Source organism: Callionymus lyra, chromosome 5 (assembly GCF_982586985.1).
Source record: "Callionymus lyra chromosome 5, fCalLyr1.hap1.1, whole genome shotgun sequence".
NCBI lineage: Eukaryota > Metazoa > Chordata > Actinopteri > Syngnathiformes > Callionymidae > Callionymus > Callionymus lyra.
The window spans coordinates 35,480,146-35,495,249 of NC_141822.1; the positions used below are offsets into that span (position 1 = coordinate 35,480,146).

The 15,104-nt window shown below is 37.8% G+C and overlaps 2 protein-coding genes across 2 annotated transcripts; both read left to right on the top strand.

Annotated features, from left to right (window-relative positions):
- Positions 1 to 232: 232 nt before the first annotated feature.
- kyat1 (kynurenine aminotransferase 1) lies at positions 233 to 9,052 on the top strand. Its single transcript, XM_087792173.1, has 13 exons — positions 233 to 363; positions 429 to 487; positions 2,111 to 2,258; positions 2,624 to 2,773; positions 2,849 to 2,935; positions 3,443 to 3,568; positions 3,624 to 3,744; positions 5,020 to 5,096; positions 5,160 to 5,249; positions 5,320 to 5,506; positions 7,892 to 7,962; positions 8,626 to 8,712; positions 8,769 to 9,052. The coding sequence occupies exons 1-13, from the start codon at positions 301 to 303 to the stop codon at positions 8,826 to 8,828; spliced, it is 1,326 nt and encodes a 441-aa protein (XP_087648299.1). The 5' UTR covers positions 233 to 300; the 3' UTR covers positions 8,829 to 9,052.
- Positions 9,053 to 9,285: 233 nt separating this feature from the next.
- spout1 (SPOUT domain containing methyltransferase 1) lies at positions 9,286 to 14,959 on the top strand. Its single transcript, XM_087792174.1, has 12 exons — positions 9,286 to 9,381; positions 9,474 to 9,513; positions 10,285 to 10,398; positions 10,466 to 10,625; positions 10,694 to 10,783; positions 11,958 to 12,007; positions 12,217 to 12,347; positions 12,419 to 12,491; positions 12,558 to 12,656; positions 13,011 to 13,113; positions 13,594 to 13,741; positions 13,800 to 14,959. The coding sequence occupies exons 1-12, from the start codon at positions 9,334 to 9,336 to the stop codon at positions 13,863 to 13,865; spliced, it is 1,122 nt and encodes a 373-aa protein (XP_087648300.1). The 5' UTR covers positions 9,286 to 9,333; the 3' UTR covers positions 13,866 to 14,959.
- Positions 14,960 to 15,104: the final 145 nt, after the last annotated feature.

The window sequence follows — 15,104 nt, forward strand, 5'->3', positions numbered from 1 at the left end:
ATGTTCGAATTAATGTTTCCTTTTTGGGATTCCATGATCTCTCTCCTTTCATCACTCGAGAAGCGAAATCGTTCCATTTTATTATATTAATATTAATTTAAGTAAAACATTTTTTTTAAATCAAAGATGCCTTAAGTATATATTAATATTTAATGTAAAACATAATGAACGTTCTGCAAACTGTAATATCGTTATTGAGTTAAGCCACGCCCCCAGCAGGAAGTTGACACCGGTACTCTTGCCTGCAGAAAATCTAAACATTCGTTACTTCAACATTATTCCTCAAACGACTTTCAATGAATGGAATTTGTGACCAGGAATATTTTAAGTAAGATTTTTCGACCAACTAGGATCACTATCAAGGTAAGCAAGTGGAAGTGACTGAGATAACAGTTATTTTCTAACGACTGTACGATCTTCGGACTCAGGTCGTCATGGCTCACAGCTTTCACACTAAGAGGTTGCAAGGAATCGACAAAAACGTTTGGTAAGGAGACTCGAACTTTCTGCACGTGCATAGATGGTCATGCAACACTTCATTTAAAATGATGCTGATTATGTAAAAACGACACGAATGGCATCCAATTTCCAACAATTTCATGAAACCTCTTCAAACATCACTACATATAGATCAAGCTTATTATTAAACAATTCTGTGTCAACACATGGTCAGATAGGATTGTAAGGACTCTAATCGAAGGCCCTGGCTGTTATAGAAACAATTATGGTAAGAAGTGAAATGACTTAAGTATACATATTAAAGCATACTTAGTGTAAAGATATGAAACACCAAAGATTAAAAAAAGAATACTGAAACAGTTTCATTGTACTGGCACTGGTTACAACTCCCAACTCCATCTCCACCTTTCCCAAAACCATCTATATGAATAGTTCCAGTCTGGTTTCCGCCCACTCCACAGCACCGAAACAGCCCTCATCAAATTCAGAAACGATCCCCTCATGTCAGCTGATTCTGGACTCCTCGCATACTCATCTTCCTTGAACTGACTGCAGCTTTTAACACCATCTGCCACACCACTCTCCTCAACAGACTCATCTTTACTACCCACACCCCCCACTGGTTTACTTCATACCTCACTGTCCACACACTGTTTATCTAATTTTTATCCATAAAATCCTCCCCCTCTTTGTCACCTCAGGTCTTTCCCAGGGCTCTGTCCTGGGCCCCCTTCCCTTCATCATCTATCTCTTCCCCCTTGCCAACATCTTCCAAAAATTCAACATTAAGTTCCCTGTTTTGCTGATGACATCCAGCTCTACCTGACCTCCAAATACTCATCCTCTCTTCCACCCACCTTGCTTACTTACTTCCTCTCTGGAATGAAACTCTGGTTGACCCAAAACTTCCCCAAATTAAAAGGAGACAAAGCTGAGGTCCTCTTCATTGGTTCCAAGTCCACCTTATCAAAAACCAACAGCCTTTCTCTCACCTTTGGCAACCCAAAATCCCTTCATAAAATGAATCCGGTCCAGAACTCAGCTGCCTGCATTATCACCAGAACCTCTTCCCTCCATCCATCACATTACTACTGTACTTCAAGAGCTCCACTGGCTCCCGGTTCAATCCTTCATCCAATTCAAAATACTCATTTTCACATCAAGAACACCCACAATCTCGCCCCCCATATCTTTCCAATCTCCGCCATGTCCACACTCCCTCCTGATCCCTTATATCGTCCTCTGTTAACCGGTCTGTTCCCCCCTGCCTGCCTCAACACCACCAATGATTTGAAATCACACCTCAAAATGTTATTCAAATCTGTCTATTGCACCTGGTTACTGTGTTTTAATTATTTTTTAATGTGTCTTAATGTTTCAATTCTGTTTATATGCTTGGCTGTTTTAATTTCATGTACGGCGTCCTTGAGTGTGGAGAAAGGTGCCTTTAAATAAAATGCATTATTATTATTATTATTATTTGACATGTGGAAGTAAAGCCAAAAAGGTTCTAACAGTGACATAATCTCCTGCTTGTCTGTGAGATTATGAATGTGGAGGAGTTGATGATGAACTGTGTGTTGGCCTGAAAGGAATGTTTGTCAAACTTGTGCAGGAAGTTCTGTGAATGATGCTGTTTTTACATTGATAGGGTTGAATTCACTCAGATGGCAGCTGACTACAAAGCAGTGAACCTCGGTCAAGGTTTTCCTGATTTCTCACCTCCCAAGTTTGTCCAAGATGCTTTCTGTGAAGCTCTCCGTGGTGGCCCAGCAATGCACCAGTATACCAGGGCTTTTGTGAGTGTTACAGAAAGTTACTTTTTTGTTGTTCGTTTTATCCACTAAAATTATAAATCTTATTTTAATTAGATCATATTTATACTTGATTTGTAATATATATATATATATATAATGTGTGTGTATTTACTAATTAACAATAGTTTAACCTTGCCTAACGTATAATACAAATTAAAATATACATTTCTCAAATAGACCGTAATCTGTTTGTTATTATCTCTCCAGTTGATTCAAATCTTTGAATGTTTGCTTGTCTTTCACTTTTGCTTATAATCACATTCCACCCTGCCTGCTCTCTTGCCTTCTCCCCCGACCATTACTTGAACTCTTCTCACTATTTCAGTATTATGATGCTTGGTCCACAGGGTCATCCAGCACTAGTGAAGATCCTGGCTAAATTCTTCGGCAGGATAGTGGGACATGACATTGATCCCTTTGAGGACATCCTTGTGTCTGTGGGGGCATACCAGGCTCTCTTCTGTGCCTTTCAAGCTCTGATAGAGGAAGGGGACGAGGTGAGTACACGTTCTGACGGAAGAGTTCTAGCTCACATTTCAAATCCACATCAAGTAACATCGAGTTTCATCCAGGTTATCATCGTGGAGCCGTTTTTTGACTGTTACCAGCCAATGGTGAAGATGGCAGGAGGAACGGCGGTGTACGTACCGCTCAGACCTGTGAGGACTTTCTTTCTAGATATTTAACTGTTCCTAGAGAACTTCCGGATGCCAAAAGTAACTGTAGTGGATCTAAACATCATGCTCTGAAAAGACAGGTTTTCGAGGGGGTATACAGTATATCAACTTGTATCTATTGTGATGAACTTTACATGACTATTTAATTTTTATTCTTTTTGAAAGTTTGTTGGCCACATTTGGTCCACAGTGTTTGACACATTTTAATTTTGATTGTGGAAGGAGGCCTGAGCACACAGCAAGAAAATAGTAATAGAGTTTGAAATAATTGTTGCGTGTTAATCATCAATCCTCCAAAACAATTTTTTCACACAAATAATTTCCTTCTCCTCATAAACAAGCTACATTTTAGGAAAATGTTTGTCTCTAGAGGTGTGGTAGGTGATCTTTAAAACAATCTTCAAGCTGTAGCTGAAGCGTTAATGCTCATGGCACTGACACGTCACTGTCCGGTCAAATGTGCTAAGATCTCTCGATTCTTGTCTGCAGAGAGTTGGAGCGAAAGCACTCGTGTCGAGCGGAGACTTTGTCTTGTCTGCGGAGGAGCTGTCCAGTAAATTAACATCACAAACTAAAGCCATCGTCATCAACACTCCCAACAACCCGCTCGGAAAGGTCAAGAGTTTTCATTCAGTGTTGCAGACATGAAGCTCAAAACCATTTTTTTTAGGTGTACAAGAAAGATGAGCTCCAGATGATCGCAGACTTCTGCCTCAAACACAACCTGATCTGCATCAGTGACGAAGTCTACGAGTGGCTGACTTACGATGGAGCCAAGCATGTGAAAATAGGTGAGTAGCTGTTGTTCGGCGATCGCTGTTGCACTAAAAAAAAGACTTACAGACAAGTCTGTGATATACACAGTCATATACACTGTCATATTAATTGTCGCAAACACTCACGATGTCTGTGCTGTGTGTCAAACTCTGAAGTCAACAAGAAGTTCATAAAATTAATCTAGAAATCAAACATATTAGATCTATGTCTATGGGGCTGAATGTTGTATTTTTGTACTTTTTTTTAATGTGCTGGCTGCCTTTGTTAAATGTGTAAAATGTTCATTAATGAACCTCATTTTAACAGTTTTTGTTGAAATATATTACTTTATCTTTAAATAATAACAATGTTGGAAAAGGTATATGTATAAAAATATTTGTATTACTATTGAATAAAAAAAAATTGGGACAGTTATTAATAATGGACATTTCTGATGTTTCCTTGATTTGACACATTGCAAATTTGTACTATACTGTATTTGACTTGTTGTTGTTATTAAAGCTAAATAGAAAAAAGTGCTTTAAAATCCTGTGTACTTGCACACAATGAAAATAATGATGTTTGACTACCAAATTCATACATTCATTTGAATATTAAAGAGACTCTAATATAAGATTATTATTTCTTCTTAAACCTGATGCATTTCTCAATAATGACACAACATTTCCCCAATTTTAAAATTAAATAATATATCTTGACTCTTTTAACCCTCATGTTACCTCCGCTGCTGCGTATGTATTCATGGAAGACAGGGAGGATGTTCACCTTGATCCAGAGACAACACGAGGGATACCACAAACATATTAGTTTTTTCTTCCTCTGGGTCACCTTGACCCTGAGATAACACTAGGGTTAAAGAGAAATCTGACTTTTTAAATCTCTACATTTCTGTGTTAAAATTATAGGTATAGTATAAATATAATAATATGATAGAAATAAATAAAAATAATGAACTGAATTAGATTAATTTCAATGAAACATTATCCTCATTCCGTTTATCTTTCCTTATTCATGACTATTTCATTGACCACTTAGAGCCCGCTTTTGATTCCATTGCTATACAATTAAATATTCATTGAAAATAATTTGAAAATATATAGATTATGCCACATATTTTAGATTGTTTATAAAAAATAATATTTTTTAAATGAATCATCTCGGATAACTGTGGCAGAAGTAGAGGATTATTGTATGAATAAAAGTCAACATTTTTAAAAGGATGATCAGGGAGTTAAATATTGTTTTCGTGCCTGAGCTCATCAAAGTGTTAACTGTCGGTTGTACGTCAGCCAGTCTGCCTGGCATGTGGGAGCGAACCATCACCATCGGCAGCGCCGGGAAGACGTTTAGCGCAACAGGCTGGAAGGTAAGCCTTTCTTGTTGATGTCTCTTCGACTGTTGACTGAGTTGACCCTCGTGGATTCCTTAGGTGGGCTGGGCCATGGGCTCCAGAGAGCTCATCAAGCACTTGAGAGTCGTCCACCAGAACTCTCTGTACCACTGTGCCACAGCCGCTCAGGTGATCACATCAGTGATGAATCTTGATTCACACATCGAGATGAAATCTCTCATGACTGTTTGTACTTTAGGAGGCTGTCGCTCAAGGCTTCCAGAGGGAGTATGATCTCTTTGGCTCTCCAGAGAGCTACTTTCAGCAGCTTCCTGCCATGTTGCAACACAAGAGGAAGAAACTGGCCTTGTGCTTGGAGAGCATTGGTTTGCCAGCCATCATGCCCGAGGGAGGTTATTTCATGGTCGTCGACGTCTCTTCAGTCAGTAAGTGGATGCTATTTTATTTGTTTGATCTGCTGTTAATGACTTGGAGGATCAAGCGACAGAATTAATACTAAATAAATACCTGAACAAATAAATGTTGTAAATACATTTTTGGAAAAAATACATTAGAAAAAGAAATAAAAACATGGTTCTAATAATATACTACTAAATACTTAATCAACAGATAATTAAATACAATATTCAATAAATTAATACTTAATTTAATTAATTATTAAATATATTATAAAACAGATACATAAATACAATATGTAATAAATAAATACACTATTCAATAAGTAAATACATTGTTCAAAGAATCAACTATTACACTTTTTAAATAAATAGGTATATAAATGATTTAATAAACAAATTGATTATAAAGCACATAAAAATATAAAGTATGTATTATATAAATTAATACTTCATTAAAAATACAAATAAATGTATTCAAGAACAAATTATTACATTATTCAATAAATAATACATTATTCAACAAATAAGTGAATAATTGAATCAACAAATACAATTTGATTAATAAATACAACTTGCAACAAGTAAATAAATACATTAATCAATCAATACATTTCCATACCTTTTTTAATAAATCCTAGTTAATCTGTCAAACCATTTGTAAGTAAGTAAGTAAGTAAGTAATATTTATTTATATAGCGCTTTTCCAGACCAGGGTCACAAAGCGCTTAAACAAACAAAACAATACTCAAAAAAGTATATACACTTTAAAGATCAAGATAATACTGAGAACAACACAGGAGTTCCAGAAAATCAAGGAAAAGCCTGAACAAATAGAAACGTCTTAAGATGTTTCTTAAAGGAGTCAGTAGACTCCATCAAGCGCAAAGAGAGAGGAAGATTGTTCCAAAGCTTCTCTCCTCTGGTCCTGAGTCGTGTGCGTGGAACCATAAGTAGATTCTGATCCACAGACCTCAGAGCCCGAGCTGGGGTGTAAGGCTGGATCAGATCAGTGATGTAAGGAGGAGCCTGACCATGAATAGCTCTGAAAGTAAGAACCAGAATTTTAAAGTTGATCCTGAAAGAAACTGGAAGCCAGTGAAGAGTTATACGGATCGGAGAAATGTGAGTTCTTCTACTTGAGCAGGTTAGAATTCTTGCTGCAGAGTTCTGAATCAACTGCAGGCGAGACAACTCCTTCTTGTTAAGACATGAAAACAAACTGTTACAATAGTCCAGACGAGAAGAAACAAACGCATGGATTACAAGCTCCAGATCATGTTCCGACAACATTTTCCTAAGTTTAGAGATTTTTCTCAGTTGAAGGAAACAGTTTCTGGTCAGTTTTCTGCAGTGTCGAACAAGAGACATGTCTTTATCAAATACAACACCCAGGTTTCTCAGGCTCAGTTTGACAGACTGACCTAAGTCACCCAAGTACTGACTCAACCCTGGAATCTTATCATCAGGAGCAATCACCAGTGTTTCAGTTTTGTCCACATTTAGCTGTAGAGTGTTTTCACTCAGCCATTGTTTGATTTCTAGCAAACAATTGACTAAGCTGTTCAGCCTTTGGGGCTCAGTTGGATCAAAAGAGCAGTAGAGCTGGATGTCATCAGCAAAAATGTGATAAGAAACATCTGGAAATCTCTGAATGATTTTACCGAGGGGAATCAAGTTCAGCAAAAACAATAAAGGACCCAGAACAGAACCTTGAGGGACTCCACACAACAGATCTGCCGATTCAGACCTCATTTGATTGGCAGATACACTAAAACTGCGCCCAGAAAGGTATGACGAGAACCATTCTAACACAGACCCAGACAGTCCCACTTCATCCCTCAGCAGGTTCTGGTGATCAACTGTGTCAAAGGCTGAGGACAGATCCAAGAGAACCAGAACAGTGAATTTACCAGAGTCAGCCGACATCATGATGTCACTGGACACTTTCAATAAAGCTGTCTCCGTAGTGTGATGTTTACGGAAGCCAGACTGAAACTTCTCATGGATGTCGCTCTGATCCAGGAACAAAGACAGCTGCTCAGACACCACCTTCTCCAAGATCTTGGACAAGAAAGGGAGCTTAAAAATAGGCCTGAAATTACTGAGGTCAGTCGGCCTGGTTTTTTGAGCAGAGGCTCCACAATGGCATGTTTAAATGCATTGGGAAAAACCCCTGTGGAAAGGGAGAAGTTTACCATATTGGTAACCCAGGAGCCAATTACATCAAATACTTTGATAAAAAGCCTACAAGGAAGGACGTCATCTGAGCAAGAGGAGGGTGTCATCTTGTTCACTAGTGCCGAAATAATTTGTCACTATTTCTCCTCCATCAAATCTCCTCTCATGGCTGTGAAAATGTGATGCTGGCTTGAGTCACTTAGAAATTCATCTCTGACTCTCTCTCCATCACAGAACTTCAGGACCAGAGCTCTGAGGATGAACCCTTCGACTACACAATTGTCAAGTGGTTAACGAAGGAGAAGGTGAGTCAATCTAATAATCTGATAATCTGTTTTAAATACACTGTCATTTTATCTATTTTATTTTATTAACCTTTATTTATACAGGAAAAATTCTCATTGAGACCCAAGGTCTCAAGAGAGACCTCTGCTAATGTTGAATATTACACGTTAATATTTATTTACATTACACTTTAGAGATACACTCTTGTAAAGTCATCCGTCACAGTGTCCAGCCACCTCATGCTCAGACAAAAAAACCCTCAGTTGAGTATAAAACTAACACACACACCAAAATGATTACCATTTACAATTTTAATACCTCCACAAAACTGGTTTAAAAACGGATCTAGAGTCTAGTGTGAATCAGTTGTTTTGAGAATTTTCAAAGGAATCGTAAAGTGTAAGTGGACTAAAACACCATTGAATGTAATTATGTAAAACTTTACTTAATGATACAATCACAAGTAAAATCAAATGCACCTGAAAGCTTGAACCGTACAGTATTTAAATGACTGATGGTTAAGGTGTCTGTGTGGTCAGGAAGGGGTTAGCATGAGAATGTGTTGCAGGACCACACCTGACCAGAGCAGCAGATAGAACAGATAGCATGTTAACACACGCATTAGTTAGTTTTTGTTGCTACAAGTGAGACTTTGTCCACCGTGACTGTCTTGTTTTCCCCAGGGTTTGGCTACGATTCCAGTCAGTGCCTTCTACAGCCCGGAGCACAGAAACCAGTTTGACAAATACATCCGCTTCTGTTTCGTGAAGGTAAACCCATCCATATCTGTTTGTACCAAGATAATGACTTCTTCTATGCTCCACAGGAGGATTCCACTCTCAGCGCTGCAGAGGAAATCTTGAAGAGTTGGTGTCAGGAAAAATGAATGTAGAAACAACGTCTATTTCAGGCAGTTTAACACCCAATCATGGTGTTTGATAGAGACTTTTAACATTTTTGAAATTATTTGTTTGATTTAATATGATCAACAAACTGTCAAAGATGAATACTTTTGCCTCTTTAGTTTGTTCAGCTGTTCCAAGCACTGTCCCGGCTTGTATACACGTTAGTATTAAGGATATTTTTAAATTAAACTGTGAATTAACATGAGAGTCATCTGTGTTTGTTTTCTTTCCGTATTAAAATATTTAATTAATATATTTTAGATTTTTCTCACTGAAAGGTTACCCTTTTCATCTCATAATTCTCCTTATCTTTCGATTTTCATTTATTTTAATTTATAGGCCAAACAAATTATTCATAGTCACTCCAAACTGATCGCGAACCCTAACATCTCCAGCAGGGGGTGCAATGCGCAATCAGTGTTGGTTAAATCTACCACAGAAGCAGAAGCTGACCGGAAGTAAATAGACTTCACGTGTAGAGCAGAGATGTCCACCAGTCCAGGAGATAAACGTTTTAAAGCAAGTTTTCCTCAGGTATTTCAAATAAAAAAAGCATCACACGTTAACAGTCTCAACTTTTATTCAAGAATGATTAATCAGTATTTTCAATGGAACTGTCTCTTTAGTCGGAGGAGAAAGTAGACTGGAAGAAAAGAAAAGCAGAACGTGAGTAAACAGGAATGCGTTTTTATTTCACATTTAAAAAAAAAAGTAGTATTTCATTGTTATTCGTTTCATTTGGGGCTTTACGCTTAAGGGTTTTATGTTAAAATGTAACGAGATATCTACTTATTTAATCATAAAGTTTTAACGCTTTCATTTTATTTCAATTTAATATGCAACCTTATACAGCTGCACTTAATTTAAAATATCTTGTGTAGTTTTCCAATGTGTTCAATTGAATCATATCTATCATAATTTTGACATATGCACCGAGGCAGCAACTTGTGGCGCCATCTTGTATTCTACTACATATAAATATTGAACACATAAGGAGAGATGGGTGGTGGAAACAAACTATTATCCCTGCACTGCTCTTACATGAATAAAAAAGACACATTTGTACATAAAGGCATATATTTAGGGCATGGTACTCACAGCACAGCAGGGACACAGGTATTCAGTTCAGTTCAGTTAGTATCAGCGCATCCATCCAACCTGTTATCTGGAAGGAAGAAGGGAATGGCGGCAATAAAACGTCACATCAAACAATGCTGAACATTAAGCAGCAAGATGAAAGAAGGCCTGAAGTAGGCATACAGTATGTGCACACAGAAGAGCTGTAGATCATTCATGTGTTGTCCAGGGGGTGGCGGGCTCAGGCCCAATGTAGCTTGGAAAGAGCCCAAACCTTTGCATAAGGAGTAAGCAGACAATAAATAATGAATGTATTTTTTACTACTTAACTTTTGGTTTATCATTTTGAAATGATTTCAGTGAAAGAAGCGGATAGGAAACGGAAAGAAGCTAAGGTGATCAAACGGTTGGAGAAGCAGAAAGAAAAAGAGGCTGAAGAACGAGTGAAATTTGAAGAGGTTCAAAGAAGAAACGGTAACTCTGTCTTCAATTTGTGCCTCATTCTTCAAAGACTGTAAACTCTGTGTTTGCCCTTTTTTAGGCCGGGCCTACACTGTAAGTGTGGCGCTGCCTGGGTCGGTTCTCGACAACGCTCAGTCTGCAGAACTTCGCACGTACCTGGCCGGACAGATCGCTCGTGCTTGTGTGGTGTTTTCTGTCGACGAGATTGTGGTGTTTGACGAACAAGGAGAGGACAACCAGTTAGTTATTTCCTCTTTTAATAAGCTCTTGTTGCATAGAGAAGTTCAGAATCTTACTTTTCTTACAGGAGCGTTGAAGGAGAGTTTAAAGGTGTTGGGAAGAAGGGTCAGGCTTCCATTCAGCTGGCACGAGTCCTGCAGTATCTGGAATGTCCACAGTATGTGTCAACCCTCAATAATTTACTGAGATCTAGAATTAATTTGTAAATTTAGCATGTGGTCTTTACTATTGAGGTTGTTGTCTTGTGTTCATTTCAGATAAGAAAGTATTTTAGTACGGAGCACAAGAGGACACATTTTTTCTATTATTCGTATCTCATGATATTCAATATTGTGTTTTTTTTACACACTAGTTCAATTAAACTTAAAAGGACCAGTGCTATTCTCTGATAGTGATGGTGAAGCAGTTTTTATTAGTGACTACTTCTTCACCAAAATAACCAAATCTTTTTTTAAAATCATGTAGTAAATGTTCCTAACTGTAATTCTTTTGTTTAGCCGCCAGATGGCTCAAAGGTCAATCAAGTGAATCTTAGCAGTTAACAGGCCATGGTGACAGGTGGAGGTATGGGCAATGTTAGTTTCACAGCTTGATCCTGTGAGTATCCTCTGAGACTGAGGCTGTACTTTAAGTCATTCTTGTTTATCGTTCAATAATTATTCCAGCTTCATCCTTCCTTAGCTTCTGGTCTCTCAAACCATTACTTGGTAATCAATTAATTGCATAATAATAAACAAATATGTGTATGTCAACATTCAATGAACAGACAAAGTTATAAATTGTTATATAACTTCATTACATAACAATATTTGTTATTTCAATGGATTTATGGATCTATTTACTCATTGCTGAGTTGCTGGGATCTGTTTTTCTTTCTCCACCAAAGTCTTACTTAAACTGTATGTGTCTTGAGATAACTTTGTTATGATAAGACACTTTAAATCAAATAAAATTGAATTTACAACTTATGCATATCGCTCATACCGTACAGATATCAAGACCTGTCCCCATGTCAACGAATACATCCAAACAATGAGCTGCCACCTGGTAGCTAAAAAGAACTACAATTTTCAACATTTAATACGTGATTCGATAAAACATTTGTTCAATTTGGGAAAAAATAAGTCACTAAAAAAAGAACTGCTTCGCCATTACTACTGGAGAACATTTCTGTTCCTTTTAAGTGTTAGAACTAGTATGTCAAAAAAGCTAGATGTGAATGTGATGAGATACGACTTGGGCATGCATCAGTATATCTTTGTAGAGAATCTGATATTGGTCTGTCACAGATATAAAGCAGAATTATTGACCAAAAGATTGTCTGTTGCCAGGTATCTACGCAAATCTTTTTTTCCGATGCACAAAGATCTTCAGTACGCAGGTATGATTACTCAGGACAAATCTGAGGAAAGACGATCTTGATATGAATACATTCATTCAATTTACATTTAAAACTAGTAATGATTTAGAAAAAATAAGAAAATAATTGCTGTAAAGCAATTCTACATGACCAGTTTGAATCTAAACTCATGAAGGCTGCACCTTGCCCACATCTATTGGTAAAGCTTTGTAATGTAGTGTCATGTTCAGGACTGTGCAACCCCCTGGACAGTCCTCACCACATGAGGATGGATGAGCAGTCGGATTACCGTGAAGGAGTTGTCTTGGATCGGCCGACTAAAGTCGGAAAAGGCTCGTTCGTAAACTGCGGAATGAGGAAGGTAGTATAGGATGAACTTCTGTAGCCTGGGACGTCAGCGGCTGAAGTGACTACAGACTTCTTTTCTGACAGGAAGTCCGGATCGATAAGCAACTGCAGGCTGGACTGAGAGTCACTGTGCAGTTACACAAGCAGCAGAACACAGGTGAACAACACGGCTGGAGAGATTATTGATGAGTTTTCACACACGCATTTGTTTTCCTTACTTTAGACAGCAAAGTGTTCAAGGGAGTGGTGGTGGCTCCTCATGTGCCAAGAAGTCAACAGGGCATCTACTGGGGCTACAGTGTTCGACTGGCTTCATGTCTCAGTAAGTGACACACACACACACACACTCCTCTAAACATTCTGATGACTCAATTTCCCAAAGCACAAAGTTGATCAATTGATTCAGAAGTTTATTTTGTCAGTATCTGAAAATGTGGTGATGAGTCATTACTAGTCAGGAGTCGTGCCATGAGTAGGGTTGAGTACTGAACCAGAATGGCACAGGTTCAAAGATCCTAACCCGACTGAAAAGCAACACAGAATTTGTTGTTTTATTTTATGTAATGTTATATTCTTCTTGTTCAACAATCTTTATAATTAAGCAATTAGAGTTCCAGAATATTTCCGTGATGATGTCTTTACAAATGTTTGCTCTTGATATACTGTGTTGTTTTAGGTGCAGTTTTCTCAGAGAGTCCGTACGAACAGGGCTACGATCTGACCGTAGGAACTTCAGAGAAGGGCAGCAATGTGGACCAGAGTCAGCTGTCTCCCTTTAAGTGGGTTCTTGATGATTCTTATTTTATCCGTTCTTGTGTTGATATAAACATGATATTATAAGGGTAAATATTACATTTTGAAAACGTGTTAATTTATGGATAAAGTTTCAGGGGATGCTTATAGTGTTTATAAATACCATGATGAAATAAAACTTGTTAATTTGGTGTTTAAATCAAAAAACAATCTTGTGATTTAAAGGAATGCATTGGAATTATTATTTTTTTAAATAAGACATTGACTGCAAATGCTGTAAAAGATGTTTTCTATTTGGACTTGGTGTGTGTTTGTTTGTCTAAAACTGTGTATTTCTGCATTTTAAGAATTGCATTTCTGCTGTATATAATATTTGCAGAGTGGTCCTTATGTTGTGTGTTTTTGATTTCACATTTTGTATTAATATTTGTCATCCATCTCAGTCCGACTATGAAGTAGACAAGAAGCTGTAAATGTATTTTCTCACGTCGCATGTGTCACTGCAGACATCTTCTGGTGGTGTTTGGGGGTCTGCCTGGGTTGGAGGCCAGTGTGGACACCGACCAGAACCTGGATGTAACGGACCCGAGTGTCTTATTTGACCTTTACCTCAACACCTGTCCAGGTCAAGGAAGCAGAACCATTCGCACAGAGGTGAGTGTTGCACTCATCTGCTCAGTCTTCTGATCTCAAAAGTCTTGTCTCTCCACAGGAGGCCATTTTGATTTCCATGGCTGCACTGAGGCGTAAAATCTCTGACGCTTTTACAGAGTCTTGACGACTGATGCTCTCAAGGCAATGTTTTGTAAACATTGTTTTAAAAACTTTCTGCAGATAAAATGTGTCATTTAATGATTCTAAGCATGTCTTAGGAGTCCTGTCTGAAGCTCGCGTTGTATCTTTGCCACTTGAAAACCCAACTCCTCTGACTCGCATGTTTCAAATGTTGAAGTCTTCCTCTCCAAAATGCAGTAAGTCCCTCATCATGACCATGTTCTAAAGTGATTACTTTATAAAGGTATTCCCCCCTTACAGCTTGGTGAACAAGTGGAGTTCATTATGATGTTATAATTGTTTTCAGTGCTCCTCCAGCCAGCTGTAATCACGCCCACTTTGTTTATACACTGAGTCCTTTGGAGGTGGAGTTGAGGGCTTCACTGTTCTCCTGATCTATATGAAACTAATCCAATTTATTGTTGAAATTGACATGTAATATATGATGGAATAGCAGCCGTTGCTGGACAATTTGGAGGATGTTTTATTTCTTGAAACTAAGATTACAAACACTTATCCTGCAATATGGCAATTGGATTTCATTATTTCTTTTCTATTTGCCTAGAATACATGGTGGTTTGTTGTCATGTTTCTTACCAAGTTATCTAAAAGGAGATTCTTCTGTCATCTTAATTCTCTAAAACTTGATCAAACAGCGTTCATAGATTTTTGTCTAATAGTTTACACATTTGTTGTGTATGATAAATTATTTTTGAAGCTGATGTCAGCCGCTCTGGCAGATCTTACATGGTCAATCCAAGCACAGGAGAGATTCTTCAAAACTTCTGTTCGTCATGAAATTGTTATTCTTCTGTGAGTTTGTTTGTCATGTGTTTCTCCTGCTGTTAACTGATCTTAGGACACGTCACTGTGAAGTTGTTGAAAGTTTAACAAGGGGTCACAAGGATTTTTGGATCCTAGAGTAAGAAATGTGAACATGCATAACTTCCTCTTAGTAAACATTTCAAAAGTTAAGCAGTATTGCCAGACGTAAGAGCTCTGCCACATAGCTTTAGACAGGTTGATTATCCAAAGATAGTTGCCCTTATTTTGTAAAAAAGTAAAACTTCATTTTTATTTTTGAGGAAAATCTATTGAAAAAGTAACATAGGATGGACCGTTTTGGAGCCTCAATGTGGATCTTCTGGGTCCCAGGTTGTTAAACAGGAAATAAAACTCTACTTAAACACAGTGTGTCAGTGAAATCGGGCAACCCTGGAGTTTCAGTCATGTAGAAACCCGA